This window comes from Lonchura striata, chromosome 1 (assembly GCF_050655825.1).
Source record: "Lonchura striata isolate lonStrDom1 chromosome 1, ASM5065582v1, whole genome shotgun sequence".
Taxonomy (NCBI): domain Eukaryota; kingdom Metazoa; phylum Chordata; class Aves; order Passeriformes; family Estrildidae; genus Lonchura; species Lonchura striata.
The window spans coordinates 12,771,788-12,787,245 of NC_140703.1; the positions used below are offsets into that span (position 1 = coordinate 12,771,788).

Sequence of the window (15,458 nt, forward strand, 5' to 3'; positions counted from 1 at the left end):
TGTGGGAAATTCTTTATCCATTATTCATACCACTTTAGCACTGGAAATCCTTGAAATTCTTGATGTGAACAGAAAAATTCTGTTCCATTTTGCAAAGTTTTTCTGTAAACTGAGGAGGAAAAAGTCAGTTGACAAACACGTGATTGACTCTAACTCTTGTTTGTATAGTTAGGCACATGATTTTAAGACAACAAAGTAAGACTCAGTTTCTGAAGAGCTTTAAACAAAGCAAGCATGAAGATGTAGTTTCTAAAAGTGAAAATAAAACAAATTATAATATTAAGGATAGCAGCTCAAAAGCATATTAGCAGATTTTTGTGCATGTTGGCTGTGTGCCAGATACTGAAAAGTGCATAGAAATATGAATGTAAGGTTGAAAAAGAAAAATTAGTTAATATTATTGGTTACAATCAAATAAAAATATTATTTATACTGTATTTAGACAAAGGTTAATTTCAGAAAATAAATTTAAAATACCCCCTTTCCCCCAAATACTAGAAGAGACTCCATATTTGTCCAAAGAATTGCAAAACTTACACAGATGAATGTAAAATTTAAACAAAGAAACAAACCCCCAAACAATTTACTTACCATAATTGAATTAGGTCGATAATTGTGAGGATATTCCTCAGAGAAGTACTCTGTATTGTGGTCCAGCCTTTGATGCCCTCCATATTCTCCAGCATCAGAATCCAGAAGGATTTTATACCTGAAGGCAACTGTTAAGGAACTATGCCAATTACTCCTCAAACAGAAAAGAAATCAAATGAAAAAATCTAGAAGAATTAGTAACTGAATAATGCAGTAAATGGAAGCATGCTGATATATTCAACATAAAACCATATCAGCAAAAACCATAACAAAATCTAAGAAAAGAGATGAAAAACATACAGAACATATAGAATTCATACGAAGTTTCATCCTGAAAATTTAATTTTAGCATAGTGACTCCTCTTAAAGCAAGTACCTCCCAGTCTCTTCTGCAATCTGCCACGAATGATAAGTTTATAGCATTACAGCAGATACACACAGCACTTCAGGTGATGAACTAGACTAAAAATGTACCACTAAACAAAAAAAAAAAAAAAAAAGAAATTTGAATTGCATTTAAGAAGTAAGATAATTGTGACCATCAAAATCAATTGGTATTTAGCAATATTTTACAGTCTGTCAGAATCTGATCAAGTGTCAATCAGAAAAGCAGGTAATTTTACAGAAGAAAACCCCACAACTCCTCTGAGAGTCTTCTGGAAAAGAGCTGGAATTATTCTAGCACAAAGGAACAAAAGAAAGAATATATTGTAAGAGAAGGCTTTTTAAGAGACAAATATTCCGACTGAAGTTGTTAAAATGGGGTGAATTATTTAACAAAGCGTAGCAATGAGTTGGAATACCTAAAGTATTTTAAGTAGATACTTAAAAGGATTCAAACAGATTTAGCAAAAAATGGAAGACAAAATAAAGCTGAAACAATAAAGTCAGAAAAAATAAGAAAATAAATGGGGAAATAAAGAGCTAACTCATACTCAAAGCCAATTTCTTCTTATTTGGAACAACCAGAAATATTTTTTTTTTTTATTTCAATACCTTGCATTTTCTTGATTGGACATAAATTAAAACATCTTTTTCACTCCTGAAGTTAGAACAAAAAGCAATCTCCACTCCCCATCATCCAAAAGAGAGAGGGAAATAACAATGCTCTATAATCCACAACCTGCTTTCTCTATTCTAAGCAGTGGAAGAATCTTACTTTCCTAGAGCTTGTATTTAATAGGATTAGGGATGAGTGAAGCAACACTCTTTCAAAAAACTCAGTGGTTCTTCAACTCTTCTTAGGCTTCTATTTTTGGTCAACCTTTTGAAAACAGGCCTGCTCAAAACCTGAAGAATTGTGGTATAAACGGAATTGTTTTCAAGTCTCTTTACACAGCTCCACCAGATGAGGTGGGAAATTCCACAACCACCTGCCTTACTGACTGAAATGTCTGGTGACAAGGAAGGCTGAAGCATGACATCACACAAAAGTAACCACAGATTTACTCTGAGACACTTCAGCCTAGAAGACTGCAATGAAGAAAAGGTAAATGCACATACAAAAACAGGAAAACTGCCAATTAGCTCCCAAATCACAAATGGGAACTAATCCCTTCCCCACAAGTGTTTGCAGCAAAATGAGAGAATGGTCCTAAACTGCCAAGTTAGTTATTGAGTTCTACAGGGCAGGTGCCCAAGATCACCACATTCTCCAGCAAAATCTTCATGTTTGCTGTCTTTCCATAAAAAAAAAAAAAAAAAGTTTGGAAAATTATACTTTGCAGCTTTAGCCCTCAAAGGTTTTCATGTGCACACCACACACTCTCCTTCTCCTTTCTTTCACATGATCTAATTACCATTCATTTGTTGTCGTGTACAACATGCAAAGCCACAAACTACAAGGTCCAGTCACTCTCTTCAGTCTCAGCAGCAACAATATCTGCTATTATTCCACTATCTATTTTATTAACATGGCAGGAGAATGCTTCCAACATTTCACACCTTGCTTCAGTGATCTGCACTATACATTAAACTTAATAAGTTACCAATGTTGTTGAAAGCCCTGACATGTTTAATGAATCCCTCAAAACTATATTCAGCAAATGCCATTGTTATGGCTATGGTGTTTTAAAAACAATTTATAAAATTATGTCTGTATTGCCAGAGAGTACTGCTGCAGTTTATATCACTATGTCTTCACACATATACAATACATTTTGTGGAAATACTGTTAACCAGATCCTGAAAAATGGGGTCACAAAAGAATTTTAAAATCTTCACTGATTAGGTATTTGTCAGGAAAAAGAAACATATTTGGTAAACATGTGCATTTACCTTCCAACTTAAAGCCTCACAAAAAAGACAGTTTTCACATTTCAGAATTTTACAGGCATCTAGTTTTCTAAAGATTACTTTCACAAAAACATTACACAACAGATGTGCAATTTAGTAGAAGTATATTTTTTTTTTTTTTTGCAGTGAGGTCTGTTTTGTTTCTGTGACAGTGTTTGAAATACTAGCCTGTATTCTCACTGGAAAAAGGAAAAGCCTGATTCCTGTAGTTTGGTGCTCCAGCTAAATTTTCCACCCACTATAAGGGAGGAGAGCAGCAAAAGCAATGAACCCTTGTATAGATAGAGCTGAAGATGGAAAAAACTGACACATTATCTACCACATTAATTACTAAATCATTATGCTTTTATAATGTTTCAAAATACATATTTTAGCACAGTTTTTAAATTTAATTTTCTGCATGTTTAGTGACACATTTGCAAAGTAAATGCAAATCATAAAATAGGATAATTTGTATTTTGTTCCAACACTTACTGATGATGAAAGAAACCAAGTAGTGCTTGTGGGGGTGATAGAGTCTTAAGTGGTTAGGTCATTTTGCTTTTCATTATTCTTGAATTTCAATGAAAAAACTAGCATAATTTCAAGATGAAGGGCACCACTTTTGCTCCTCTCCACACACTGCTAATTCTGAAGGCTAAGGATTCAACCTGTGAGTGACAAAAAGCATATGGAGAGTATTTGGCTAAATTTTGTTATGAAACTAAACACCTTGCCCTGATAAAATTCAGTTCAGGATATTTCAATGACAGGTGAAGTCATTTAAGCATTCAACACATGCACAAGTACTGAGAGGGAGGGGGGTACTGTCCCTTTTTACTTCTGCCAAATATGATTTTTGTTTAAACCACATGCAAATTTACAGATATGTCAATCCATATTGGTTGGTGATTATAAATATAAAATGCAGATTCACTTTTGAGCCAAGATAACAAACCTTGTTAAAAAAGGTGGTGGGGGATTTGCACACATATAGCTTAACTTTATCGAGACTTCCAACACGGGAAAAATCAAGTGTGGAATCTCAAGGAGGGAAAAGGAGTAATTTCTGAAATCTTTAAGTCCCTTTCATGTTCTTTCTCCATCCTTTCAGCCATGTTCCTTTTCTATAGAGGAAAGAAGGTTTCCATACTGAATTTTCACTTCAGACTGACCTTGGAATCCAAGCACTATTCCACAGGAGGCCTAGGCAGTACTAAAAACATAAAATTGGAAACTTATGAATGGTTTCCCTATTAACAGTCAAAGTTTTATCTACAATCAGAAAACTAGAGACAGCTGACCTAGATGTTGATTGTTCATCTACCTCCAAACTGAAGCAAATTAGGCAGAAATAATTTGTTAGTTCAAGCTGCCTTTCTCATGAAAAGGCTTCTGAAACAGCATAATTTATGAAGTAAAATTCCAGCATAAGCACAGAAATGTTTTTCCTTTTCCTTCACATAATGACTCAGAAATTGGGCAATAGGATATGCCACTCTTGATACTTACATGGACTCACAGCACTGCAAACCTGCTTCTTCTCCCATGCAGATCAAAGAGGCATTCCCACATTAGTATGCTGTATTTCTTATTCACACCTATTAACCTTAAGTATCAACTACCTTGATGGAATTTAGCATTTGACTGATCCTAAATTAAGTCCTTTGTCTCAGCCTGCCAGAATTCTACCAGGCAGGGACAGTTATACAACTGCACTTCAAAGGGGCGTCTTTGCCTTCAGCAATCACACGCCAGTGACTCATTTAAATGACCTTACTTGCTCATTAGAAGCTCTAGATGCACATTGTAAATGTCAGAGAGCCTGAATGAATGTGGGGATTTTTAAAAAAGTATACTTTTGTAGCATTTTGATGGCAATATTTGTGATTCTTCAGGTCAAATCAGGTTATTTCCTTATGGATGACTCTGGCTTAAAATCATAGAACATCCTGAGCTGGAAGAGAGCCATTAGGATCCAAGTCCAACTCCTGGGCCAGCACAGGAGAGCCCCAAGAATCATAGGTGCCTGAAAGCACTGTCCAAATGCTCCTGATCTCTGTCACATTTGGTGCTGTGACCACTGCCCTGGGGAGCCTGTTCCAGTGTCCAACTACCCTCTGGGTAAAAAACTTTTTCCTAATCTAATGTAATCTAATCTAATCATAATCTGATCTAAACCAGACACAGCTTCATACCATCCCCTCAGGTCCTGTCATCACCAGAGAGAGAAGATGAGCACCTGAATGTCCTTATGAACCCTAAATTCATGCCACTGTGATATTCAACCACTCTGGGACTACAATGCTTTGATACATGCTATGCAGAAATAGCAATATGTAAAAACAAAGAAGGCACTCTTTCCTATGACCTTTTTCCTGCTTGAGCAGTATATGACAACATGAAATGTCAAAATACAGATAAGCTAGCAGCAATTCATACTGCTCAACATTTACAGACTCCCATGCTCACATGTAAAATTAAGGTCTCATTCCTTGAATACCTCACACCAAAGTACAGGATCTCACAAGAACAAATCCTAGAAAAGAGCAACCCAATATCTAAGAAAATAAGCCAAGAGAGAAGAGTGAAGTATAAGGAGGAAGGAAAAACTGACCACAAACTGACTGTGACCTTTCATACAGACACTGACTAGCTGAATGCCCACAGAAACTTTCCAAACCTGGTGGGACCAGCAGGACTGTAATGTTACTGACTACAACTTCTTTTATAAAAGTAGAATTGGGGTTGTTACGCCAACACAGAACAGTTGAAAGAAGAATGATGTTTTCAGAGAGTTCAGAACAGAGGACTGCCTACAAAAATGCAGGCCAGGCAGGACACTCTGTACCTTTCAACATACCTGGTAACATATCTGAGAAGCTGTATATAAAAACAGCTTAGAGATATATATCACTACAATACATGGATAGACCAAAGCCATCCATTTAATAAAGACAAATTCAGTGATGTGTTAGATGCACTCATTCATCTAGTTCAATGCACAAAACAAACTTAAACCTAAGTATTGAAAGGATCATCCCATTTCATTCCCAATATAATTCAGAAAAATGTCTAATTAAAAACCATTTGATCAATATATTATTGCAATTTGTCTCTTCCAGTTTATAACAGCAAAGGGTATCAAATTAAAAATCCACAATTTATTAAAAGAAACAAACAGACTAACAACAAATTTTTGCTTTTAGGTACTTCTTCAAATCTAAGTTTCAAAGGGATCCTAAATAATTCCTTTTCAAGTGGAGAAATTGTTCTAAAGATTTAATATCACATTACCACATGTCCTAATAATAGAACATCCTTTATTGAAGTCTTAGGTAAGAAGTTTCCATTAAAAAACTGTACATAAAAATCATGGTTCTAATTGCAGGAGAAGAGTTAGGAAGAAACCTTAGCCAACACCAAAGTATTTAAAGGAAATGGATAAGAAAATTCCTCTGCATATTAAGTAGCTCCTTACTCTTCTCTGATGAGCTTCCCCTCCCACAGAGGTGTGCAGCTCTGGGATGCTCAGGACAGGAAATTCCATGATTGAACTACAGCAACTGAAACATGGAATCATCCTGAATGGCTGATAAATAAAAAGTAGGCTAAAACTGGAATTGCAGAGCTTTAAACTGACAAAACAGAGTCACACACTAGGCTGTGTTTGTCAAAAGGACTTGAAAGAAACTGAATTTGGGCAACTAAAACTCCCCCAGAATTTGGACACAAATACAAAACCAGTCAATTACCTGAGTCATCATTTACTGCTCATCTGATCTCAGAGCACATTCTCAGCCCACACAGTTTTAAAGTACAAATGTACAAATACAAACTTCTGATAAAGGTTTGCACTAATGCACTTTCCTGTGTGACTCTATGAAGCATCATCCCACCGTGGTGGCTTTCTGTCATGTATTTAAGAAGTGGGAAATACTTGTTCTTTCATTACTCAACAGAATTCCAAAAAACAGCTTCACAACTCTTTAAATTTCATTTTTTTTTACTTTTGCTTCCTACAAAATTATCTCTTATGAAGATGACAAATTTATAGATGTTTTTTATTGCTGTACATAAAGAATGAAAACAATATTTTATTGCTGATAAATAATTGATTTCTTACCTTTTAACTACAGTTTCAATTCATATTAAGAAAAAAGACATAAAATCAGCTTTCAATTTCTGAAATTTTCCTCACAAACAGAACAGTAAAGAAAAGGATATTTTCCTGGAGTTTCAATACCCACTCTGTAGTCCACATAACTTTGGTATGGATGGAAATTGAAAATAAAAATAAGACCTGCTCTCTCAAATGCTATGACCTTATTGGATTCATGCTTTTCACTCACATAGGCCTAGGGGGAAAAGAAAAAATCAACACTTTAGAAATATTTAACTTTTAATGAATTAAAAAAGTTCAGAAAAAAACCACTGCTTCTGTAGCACATTTCAAGTAATACAGGTAAATATTCAAGGAACAGAACTAAAGGCATTAACATATACACTGAAATTGTTTATCTATGAAATGTCATATATAGTTTTTGATTACTAAACTGCTTACTTTTTACAAGGAAACATAAAATTAAAGGGGTAGAAGCTTGTTCAGCATAGAGCACTTGAAAAATTCTTGCTCAAAGATTGGTAACATGGTCTTTTCATCACACTTTCCTTTAGTAAAAAATGGACTCCTTTTGTCAAATGAAATATTCAGCTCATTTGTTATGGGAATATGCATCACATAAAGTATTATTAATTCAGAATATGAAGCACTCAATATGGTTTTTTTTTTGTTTGTTTTTTAGCAATCTGTGTGAGAAACAGCTTTGATAAGCCACAATAAATGGCTGCACATATCACCTTTTTTTTATTTGTTAAAGCCATTAATAAATAACTAGACATCAATTAAAAATTATTTAAAGTGAGTAATTCTTTAAAGTGGACTAGATGGAAATAATTAAACACGGAGAAATTATAACAAGTGATCTTCTTTCATATAAGTTACTGTGTGATACTAGTGTAAAAAATATAAATGCAGAAGCAGCAGGTTGATGACTAGGAGGTTGTAATAACTTACACTAGACTCTGCTGAAAGTTTTTCCTCAGAAATGGAGTAATTATTTTTATAAAGTGTAATGCCAGAACAACTTATACTTTTTCAAAGCAATCCTTGGATTGGATTATGGACAATTTTATAGTCTGCTTTATGCAATCCACAGTTACTAAATAAAAATAGGGAAAATAATAGGAAGAGACCTTGTTATGAAGCTAAAAGGAGACTGTTTCAGGTTTCTATTATCTGTGGAAGATATTTCAGTGCCATATTTTGACAACTTTAAATATATGGTGAGGCATTATACAGCGCATAATAAAACACTGTTTGAAATTTCAGCATGTGAATTTAGAAATGTTGTTTCACTACACATGTACCCAGCTGGTGATGAAATCTTATCATTTTGTATATACAGCTTACCTGGGGAGATGCAAGCCAGCCATACCTTTCCTCCAATTTATTCATATCTCTATCAAAGGCATTTAGGAATTTATAGCGAAGAAGATCATCCTCAGTAAGATTAAACTGTCTTCTGGCATAGTGGTAACTCTCATTATTCCCTATTCTGGGGAAGTCAAGCCATTCTGGATGTCCAAATTCATTACCTGCATTTAAAAATATTAAGGATCCATGAAATCATGTTATAAGAATACACTAAATCTACAAAAGCAAAATATATAAATGTGTATTTCCTTTCTACAAGTTTTAAATTCCAAAGAATCCACTTCCATACATAAACCAGCTATTTTATTATGTCTCTCATTTTTCAATACGTCCCTCAGAACTTCAAATTGTGTTAGCAAGGTTGTTTTTCCATTAAAGCTACAGAAGCAAAATATCCATAGACTCCAGGGGAAGTATAAAGTGATGAATTATGAACTCCATGTTATCATGCCATGCTTAAAAATTTCCCAAAAATTTTTCTGTGTGTGTAAGTGCCATTATATCTCAATTTGGTTTTCTATAGCAGTAGCTTCACAAGTCTGCCAGTCTCACTCAGATTATCTAGCTCAAAAAACTACTGACCAGACTTCTCTTGAAGACAAATAATAGGTTTATTCAAACTTGGATCACATTCAAAAAGAAGGAAACAGGTTGACATTTAGTCAAGAAAAAGTTTAGCTTCTCTTATGTAGAATCTCCAAAACAAATCTCAGCTGTCAAAAGCTATAGATTCAAAACAAGACCTCATTTGGGACTCAGTATTTTGAGTGACTTTGATGTATCCAAAGTTTTCTTTGTTTATGTATTGTTATTACAGATTGAGACAACTCCAAATGCACTTAATAATTCTAACTCATAGTATAAGCTGTTGTCCTGTAGACTCTCTGACATTTTGGACTATTCATCTGACACAGGATTAAAGAGCATCAAGTACCTTGCAAGTTTCAAAGCCCACCACAGTTGATTCATGACAAACATTTCAGAGATTATGCAACACCCACTCACCATAAAACAGAGACAAAAACATATAATTGGAAATATGTATGGAAAGTAATATAATGAAATTTAAGAGCTTTTCTACTGACACAAACAAACAAAAAAAGAATAGCAAAAGGATCCTCACATATCCACAAACTGTTACTCAAGTTTTGTCAATGCACTGGAGCATTGTGGGCTGACAAAGGGCAGGGATGCCAAGGAAAGACAAGAGATTCCTGGCTGGATACCCTACATGTGCATCCACCACCCATCTGCTGTCCCACCCAGCCCAAACTGCCTAGAGGGCCTGGAGGATACAGGCAGCAGAGACAACTATGAACTTCGACTTGTGAAATGATTTCTGTAATTCCACGTTTCATGAGAGCAAAGAAATGAACAGAGGACAAACGAGAAAAGCCTCATATATATTTAGAAGAGTCCTTCAGAGTGGTATCCACATTGCAAACAAACTGACAAGCTGTAAATTAAATTTCCTATTCAAAAGCTAAACCACTAAATTTCATAGTCAGCTCAAAACTGGAAACAAATATAAAAGAATCAGAATCACAGCAGGACTTTCAAAATGACCTTGAAATAATGCTGGACTGAGCTCTTAAACTGTGCTAACAACACGGTTTGGAAAATGAGGAAAGATATTGCTACAAAACAGACACAGTATCTAACCAATTCAATATTCTCTGAAGAGCTAGGCAAGGTATTACCTTCTTTCGTGATCTGCACACTATTGAAAAGATGAACTACATGAGATAGCTAAAGACAGCAAAAAAAAATCAGAAAGACAGAGATGACACATATCTTGAATTGATAGGCAAAGAAATCATACCTATTTGTTCAAGAAAGAAACAACAATGGAGAAAATAAGCAATAGAAGATAGCAAATAAATTAGACTGAACTAGCCCATCATTTCCATAGATTATTTCATTCTAAGTAGAGCAAACTTCCTTCAGGTTTATAATGTGTAATGACTCCCTCACCTCCACTTGCTTTGCCTATTTCCCCACCACAGTAACGAATGTGTTTCCAGTGCTGTTCTGTTGTCTTGGCTTTTTAATAGGAACAATATAAGTGCAGCAAAATATTTAAAGCAGTCTTTATTTCCTAACTATTACTCACGACTATTAAGAAAAAAAGAGAATTTAGTACAGTTCAGCAATTCGACAAAACATTAAGATACTTTCTGTTCCCAAAACCACAGGCTGAGGTCTAAATTCTGCATGTACTTTGACAATCTGTGTCTATGAACATCTTCTGGAGAATGTACTCCTGGGCCTTTTGTACTAGTTGTTTGACTGTAAAAGGGTCACTTGCTTTAAAGGAAGAAAAATTCTTCACAAATGGTAACAGAATGAATTCAAGCAGTTTTGGTTATGTTTTAAAACTGTGGTATAGGGAAAAAAAAGTAACATTTAGGATGCATGTGCGTCTTATGATGCATTAAGGCCAGGCATCCTATAAAAAAAAACACATCTAAATGCTACTTTTTTAATTGCTATTTTTTCCTAGTTTAGCTTCATAACAAATGACAGGAGGGACTAGGAAAGAAAAGGCACAAGTGACCAACAGTTACTGCTAGAGATAACTATTGGTTCACTGAATGTGAAGCATGATCTGCCTCTTTCCCCACGTTACACTTCTCATCTCTGACTAGAATCAGCAACATTCACTTCTATGCTTAGAGGATTCCTCAATTATCAAGAAATATAACTGGGATTTCTTTTCCTCTAATTAATTTACTGTTCGATGTAAAAGTCTAAACTACAGATTGATAAGAAGCCAGCTGCCACAAATGATGTAAATCAAGACAATGGAACTAATATGGGGGAGGCAGAGAACAAAGCTGAAATTAACTGAAGTTTTGATTAGAGAAACAAAACAATGACAAATCCTTGAAGTGCAATGCATGCTAATTTTATCTAGGAATTAATTGAAGTTTGTTATTTCCTGTATATTGCGCACAATGGACAACTTTATTATGTACAGGATTTCAAGATCACAATTCCAACAAATAAATTACTTTCTACTACCGTAATTAAAATTTATGTCACCCTTGTTTATGAGGATAGAAATGCATTAGCACCACAAAGAAGTCAGGCTGTTGTGAATTCTTTTAAAGTTGATCTGCACAGGTCATTAAAGTTTCCTTGATCTCTCTTCTTTAGACATTTTTAGTAGCAATTCTTTCTCAAAGAATAAGCCTAAGAACTGAAGGGACATTTAAAAGATGGAACAGGCAGTTTCAAGAAATGCTGTTAGGAGTTGTTTGCATTTGAATTAAGTACGACACTAAATATTTTAAAAGCAGTTAAAACAAGTTGTTTATTTTACACAATAAAGGTAAGAAGTTTAATTATGTGTAAGGATAAACAAGATTTTAAATTATCTAAAACACTATAAAAAGATCCTATTTAAATGTGATGAGCTGGAGACTTGACACATTGGGACAAAATTCCAACAGTTCTACCTTAAAGTACATCTATCAAAGTATGTGGAGTTACACCAATTTACAGAAGTCAGATAATAAAGTCATTCAGGAGTTGCAACTGCTTTGAATTTAACTTCACTACCTTTGTGAACAATGATGACAGTGCAACAATCTCCAGGCTATAAATAGAATCAATGTAAATCAGATCTAGATAACATATGGTATTTATCATTATTTCAAACAATAAACACTTCAAACAATGGAGTGTTTCTTGATTTTCTCCAGTTGTAAAGCTCTTGGGTGTTAAGTAATTCTGATACTCTGTATTTACTCATATTTGTACCAAATCTTCTTCTTAGCATTCATTACTACCAAACCTAAACAACAAACAGTACACTGTCTCTGAATGAGAAGATAATGAGCCTCAATGCAGGCAATCCATACAAAAACAAAATTAAGTGTTAATAAAATGAAAATTGAAAATAAAATTTAAATCCATGCAAAAATAAAATTAAATGAAATTCTAAATAGGATCCTGAAACACCTGGGCTAGATAACATTAAGACATTAGCATTTTTTTAATCCTTTAGCATCAGTATTTAATGACCTATTGGGTCAGAAAAGACTAAAAAAATCAATTCAGACAAACAATTGTATTTTAACTTCTGCATAAAACAGAGGCTAGGGGAAATCTCTAGCATAAGGTAATGGTAGAGAGGGCAATTGGGAAAGACAGTTCTGGGAAAAAAATTTTCTCCCATTTTCAGAAAATACCAGATATTGTCTCCTCCCATGTTATGAAAGATAAAAATCAGGATAAATACCATATTTGTCTTGCAACTTAGATCTTCCATGTCTCCGAGGGGAGAAAGAAAGGAAAGTTTAACCTTCCCTGTATTAAAGGATCAAAGAATGCATCTCCTCTGGGATGATACAGTCACAAGAATACACAAGGATGTCTCCAATGTATCTAAGACATGGGAAAGGACCGAGTCCTGAAAATGCTTGCCCTAAATCACACAGGGACACAATACTCTGTACAAGGATACAGTTCCTGTTGTTTCTCTCCCATTCCCACTTCTCATCAAGGGTTGTTTTGTGTTTTTCTCATTTCCTACTGATTTTCAAAAGTTGGCAGCTATTGTACCACATGATTTTATAAACACCGATAAAACAATTCCAGGTTCTTAAAGGAGATAATATTCCAGTTGCTCAAAAAAAATTCCAACCATACTAAATGGAAGTGTTCAGTTCTTGTATTTCACACCCAGACTTTTGCCAGATACATTACAGAAAAAAACCCAAGCCAACCTAAACAAGAAATAAAGAATTCTCCTAAGAAGCACCAATTCTGCATCACTACTAGGAAGGGCTTGGTGGCTGAGAGGATTTCTCACACAGAGGAACAACCAGGCACAGGCACAGTCAACAGGCCATAGCATTGCTTACTAGGATTTACTTTATTTTACAACAGAAGTAGATCATAGGATGGTTATGTCCACATGCTGGTATTTAGTTACACAGAAAAAAACCCTCAATTTATCTGGAATAAATTATTCTTCCATTTACTTATTCGTAGCGTGGAATAAATTATTCTTCAATTTGCTTATTTGTAGTGTTCTATGAAAGGAGTATTCAATACAATATCAGTGGCCTCACTGACAACAGTGCTCAGTTCATAAGGGCAGATGAATGTTTTTCCTTGAATGTTTACTGAGCAGAGCAAGAGTTTCTGCAGTTCACACTGACAGATGAGGTGAAAAAAAAAAAAAAAAGAAAAGAGTACCACAAGAAGTTACATAGGCTATAAGGGACCTTGAAACGATAATTATTTTATTAATTTACTCTTAGAAACTATCAAACTTGAAAGTTTACATTGGCAGCCTGCTTTCCCAGTGTAGAATAATATATGACTGACTTACAACTTACTCAACATCCTCATACAGTATTTAAAACAATAAAGTGGCAATGAAACTCCTTGTCTTTGCTAGTTATTTTGTTACTAGGAAAGTAACTCTTTGTTACTCTTTCCACTGAAAACTGCTTTTACACTGAAACAGTTCCCATTTTGCTGTTTCCTATTAGCTGCATCCTGGTAAAAAACAAGAGACTGACTTTATCAAAGTGACATTTCCACCAGCTCTATGTGAACACAGCACAGTATACATTATTTAGACAACCACTTCCAAGGGCTCACTAAAATACTTAGGAACAGAAATATTGCAAAGGTTAAAAAAACCCACAACAAAACAGATAAAAAGCCCCCAAATATAACAAAAAAGTACAAATCTATATCAAGAAACTTCTTTAACAGAAGATGCAGTAAGGGACGTTCTAGCTAGATCTTTCAGTCTGGTGCACTGCCAATTATTAACTGGTACCACAACTGACAGGTTAATGGGCTTACAAAGTGAATGTAGGACAGGGCCAGAACAGAAAGAGGTCCAAGAAAGGTGTCAATCCATTTGCCCCAGGAATTGCAACAAATAGCAATTTACTTGCTGGTATCAACAAGAATTTAATTGTCTGATTTTGAAAGAACATAGGAAGAATTAAGGAAAAAAAAAAATTGTAAACAGAAGAAAAAGATCACTTCCATAGTATTTGATGCATAGGAAAGTTAAAGTAAATAAAAGATGAAATTTCAGTTTTATACTGTTCTTATTACAGGAACAAATCTAATTACTTAAATAACTATGCATTTGTTAACAGCACAAAATGCGAAAATTTGAAATTAAAATTTGGAATAAACTTTAAACAAAGTAGGGCGAGAAAAGGGCATTCTAAAATAGATGTCAGCAATGAAAACAGAAGGTGCATTGTGAGAAGCCCTGCTTTTCTTAAAACAGTACAAATCAGACATCAGAGTAAACTTCTGACTGCACCTTTAAACCTCTTCTTACCTCCAAGGATTATATTCCCAAGATTCTTTCTAGACTCACACATCACTGCTTTGAAATTAAAGCTTCTTTCTGCCAACTGCCTCCTGCCCTCCACCTGAGGCTGGTTCAACCCTGCCGTGCTGAAAATGTATTTATAAACTCCTTAAAAACATTTATTTTTGGAAAAACCTTCTCAAGAGATCCTCACAATTTTAAACTCATCTGCCATTGTTTCCAGCGAACCTGGGCATTTATTAAGGTATTTTCAAAAGCAGAATTATGTAATTACTGTAAAAGTCTTTGAAAAGGCACAGTATGATACTTTTACATACTTTTACACTACTTTTCCCTCACAGAAATGGAAAACCCTTAACAGCACTTGAAGTGGTACCTGGGCCCTGCTGTACAGCTCTTCAAGAGTGCAGAGACCTTTGATGTGCTCAGTCTCAAGGCTGTGGCTGCTAATATTAAGAATCCTCTGATGCTGAAAACCAATCAATGGTATTTCTAAGTTGCCATAAGAGTTATGCTTCATTTCAGCTAAGGAAATGGAGTTGTTTGTTTTCTGAATGTTACATAAGTGATCTGTGAATTTGGAAGGTGCAATCCGTGTTTTGTTTGCAGGACTCGGCACCATTTCAGAAAAACCTGTTACTGTAATGTCTCCTGCTATGAACTTGTATATACACAAATATAAATAAATATATTAAAAAAAGTAATCAATTGGTGTATTTGTTTCTACACAACAGCTTAGGTGGAACTAACACCTAACTGAAGCTATGCTTTAGATAT

At 34.7% G+C, this 15,458-nt stretch overlaps 1 protein-coding gene across 5 annotated transcripts in view; it reads right to left on the reverse strand.

Annotated features, from left to right (window-relative positions):
- Window positions 1-15,458, reverse strand: part of GBE1 (1,4-alpha-glucan branching enzyme 1) — a 138,544-nt gene that overhangs the window by 10,810 nt on the left and 112,276 nt on the right. For all 5 annotated transcript variants that reach the window (XM_031505937.3, XM_085557296.1, XM_085557102.1 and 2 more), the window contains exons 13-15: window positions 8,339-8,523; window positions 7,093-7,223; window positions 592-709 (exon numbers count right to left, since the gene is read on the reverse strand). In XM_031505937.3, coding sequence (XP_031361797.2) covers window positions 592-709; window positions 7,093-7,223; window positions 8,339-8,523 — 434 coding nt within the window. The remainder of the gene's footprint in view (window positions 1-591; window positions 710-7,092; window positions 7,224-8,338; window positions 8,524-15,458) is intronic.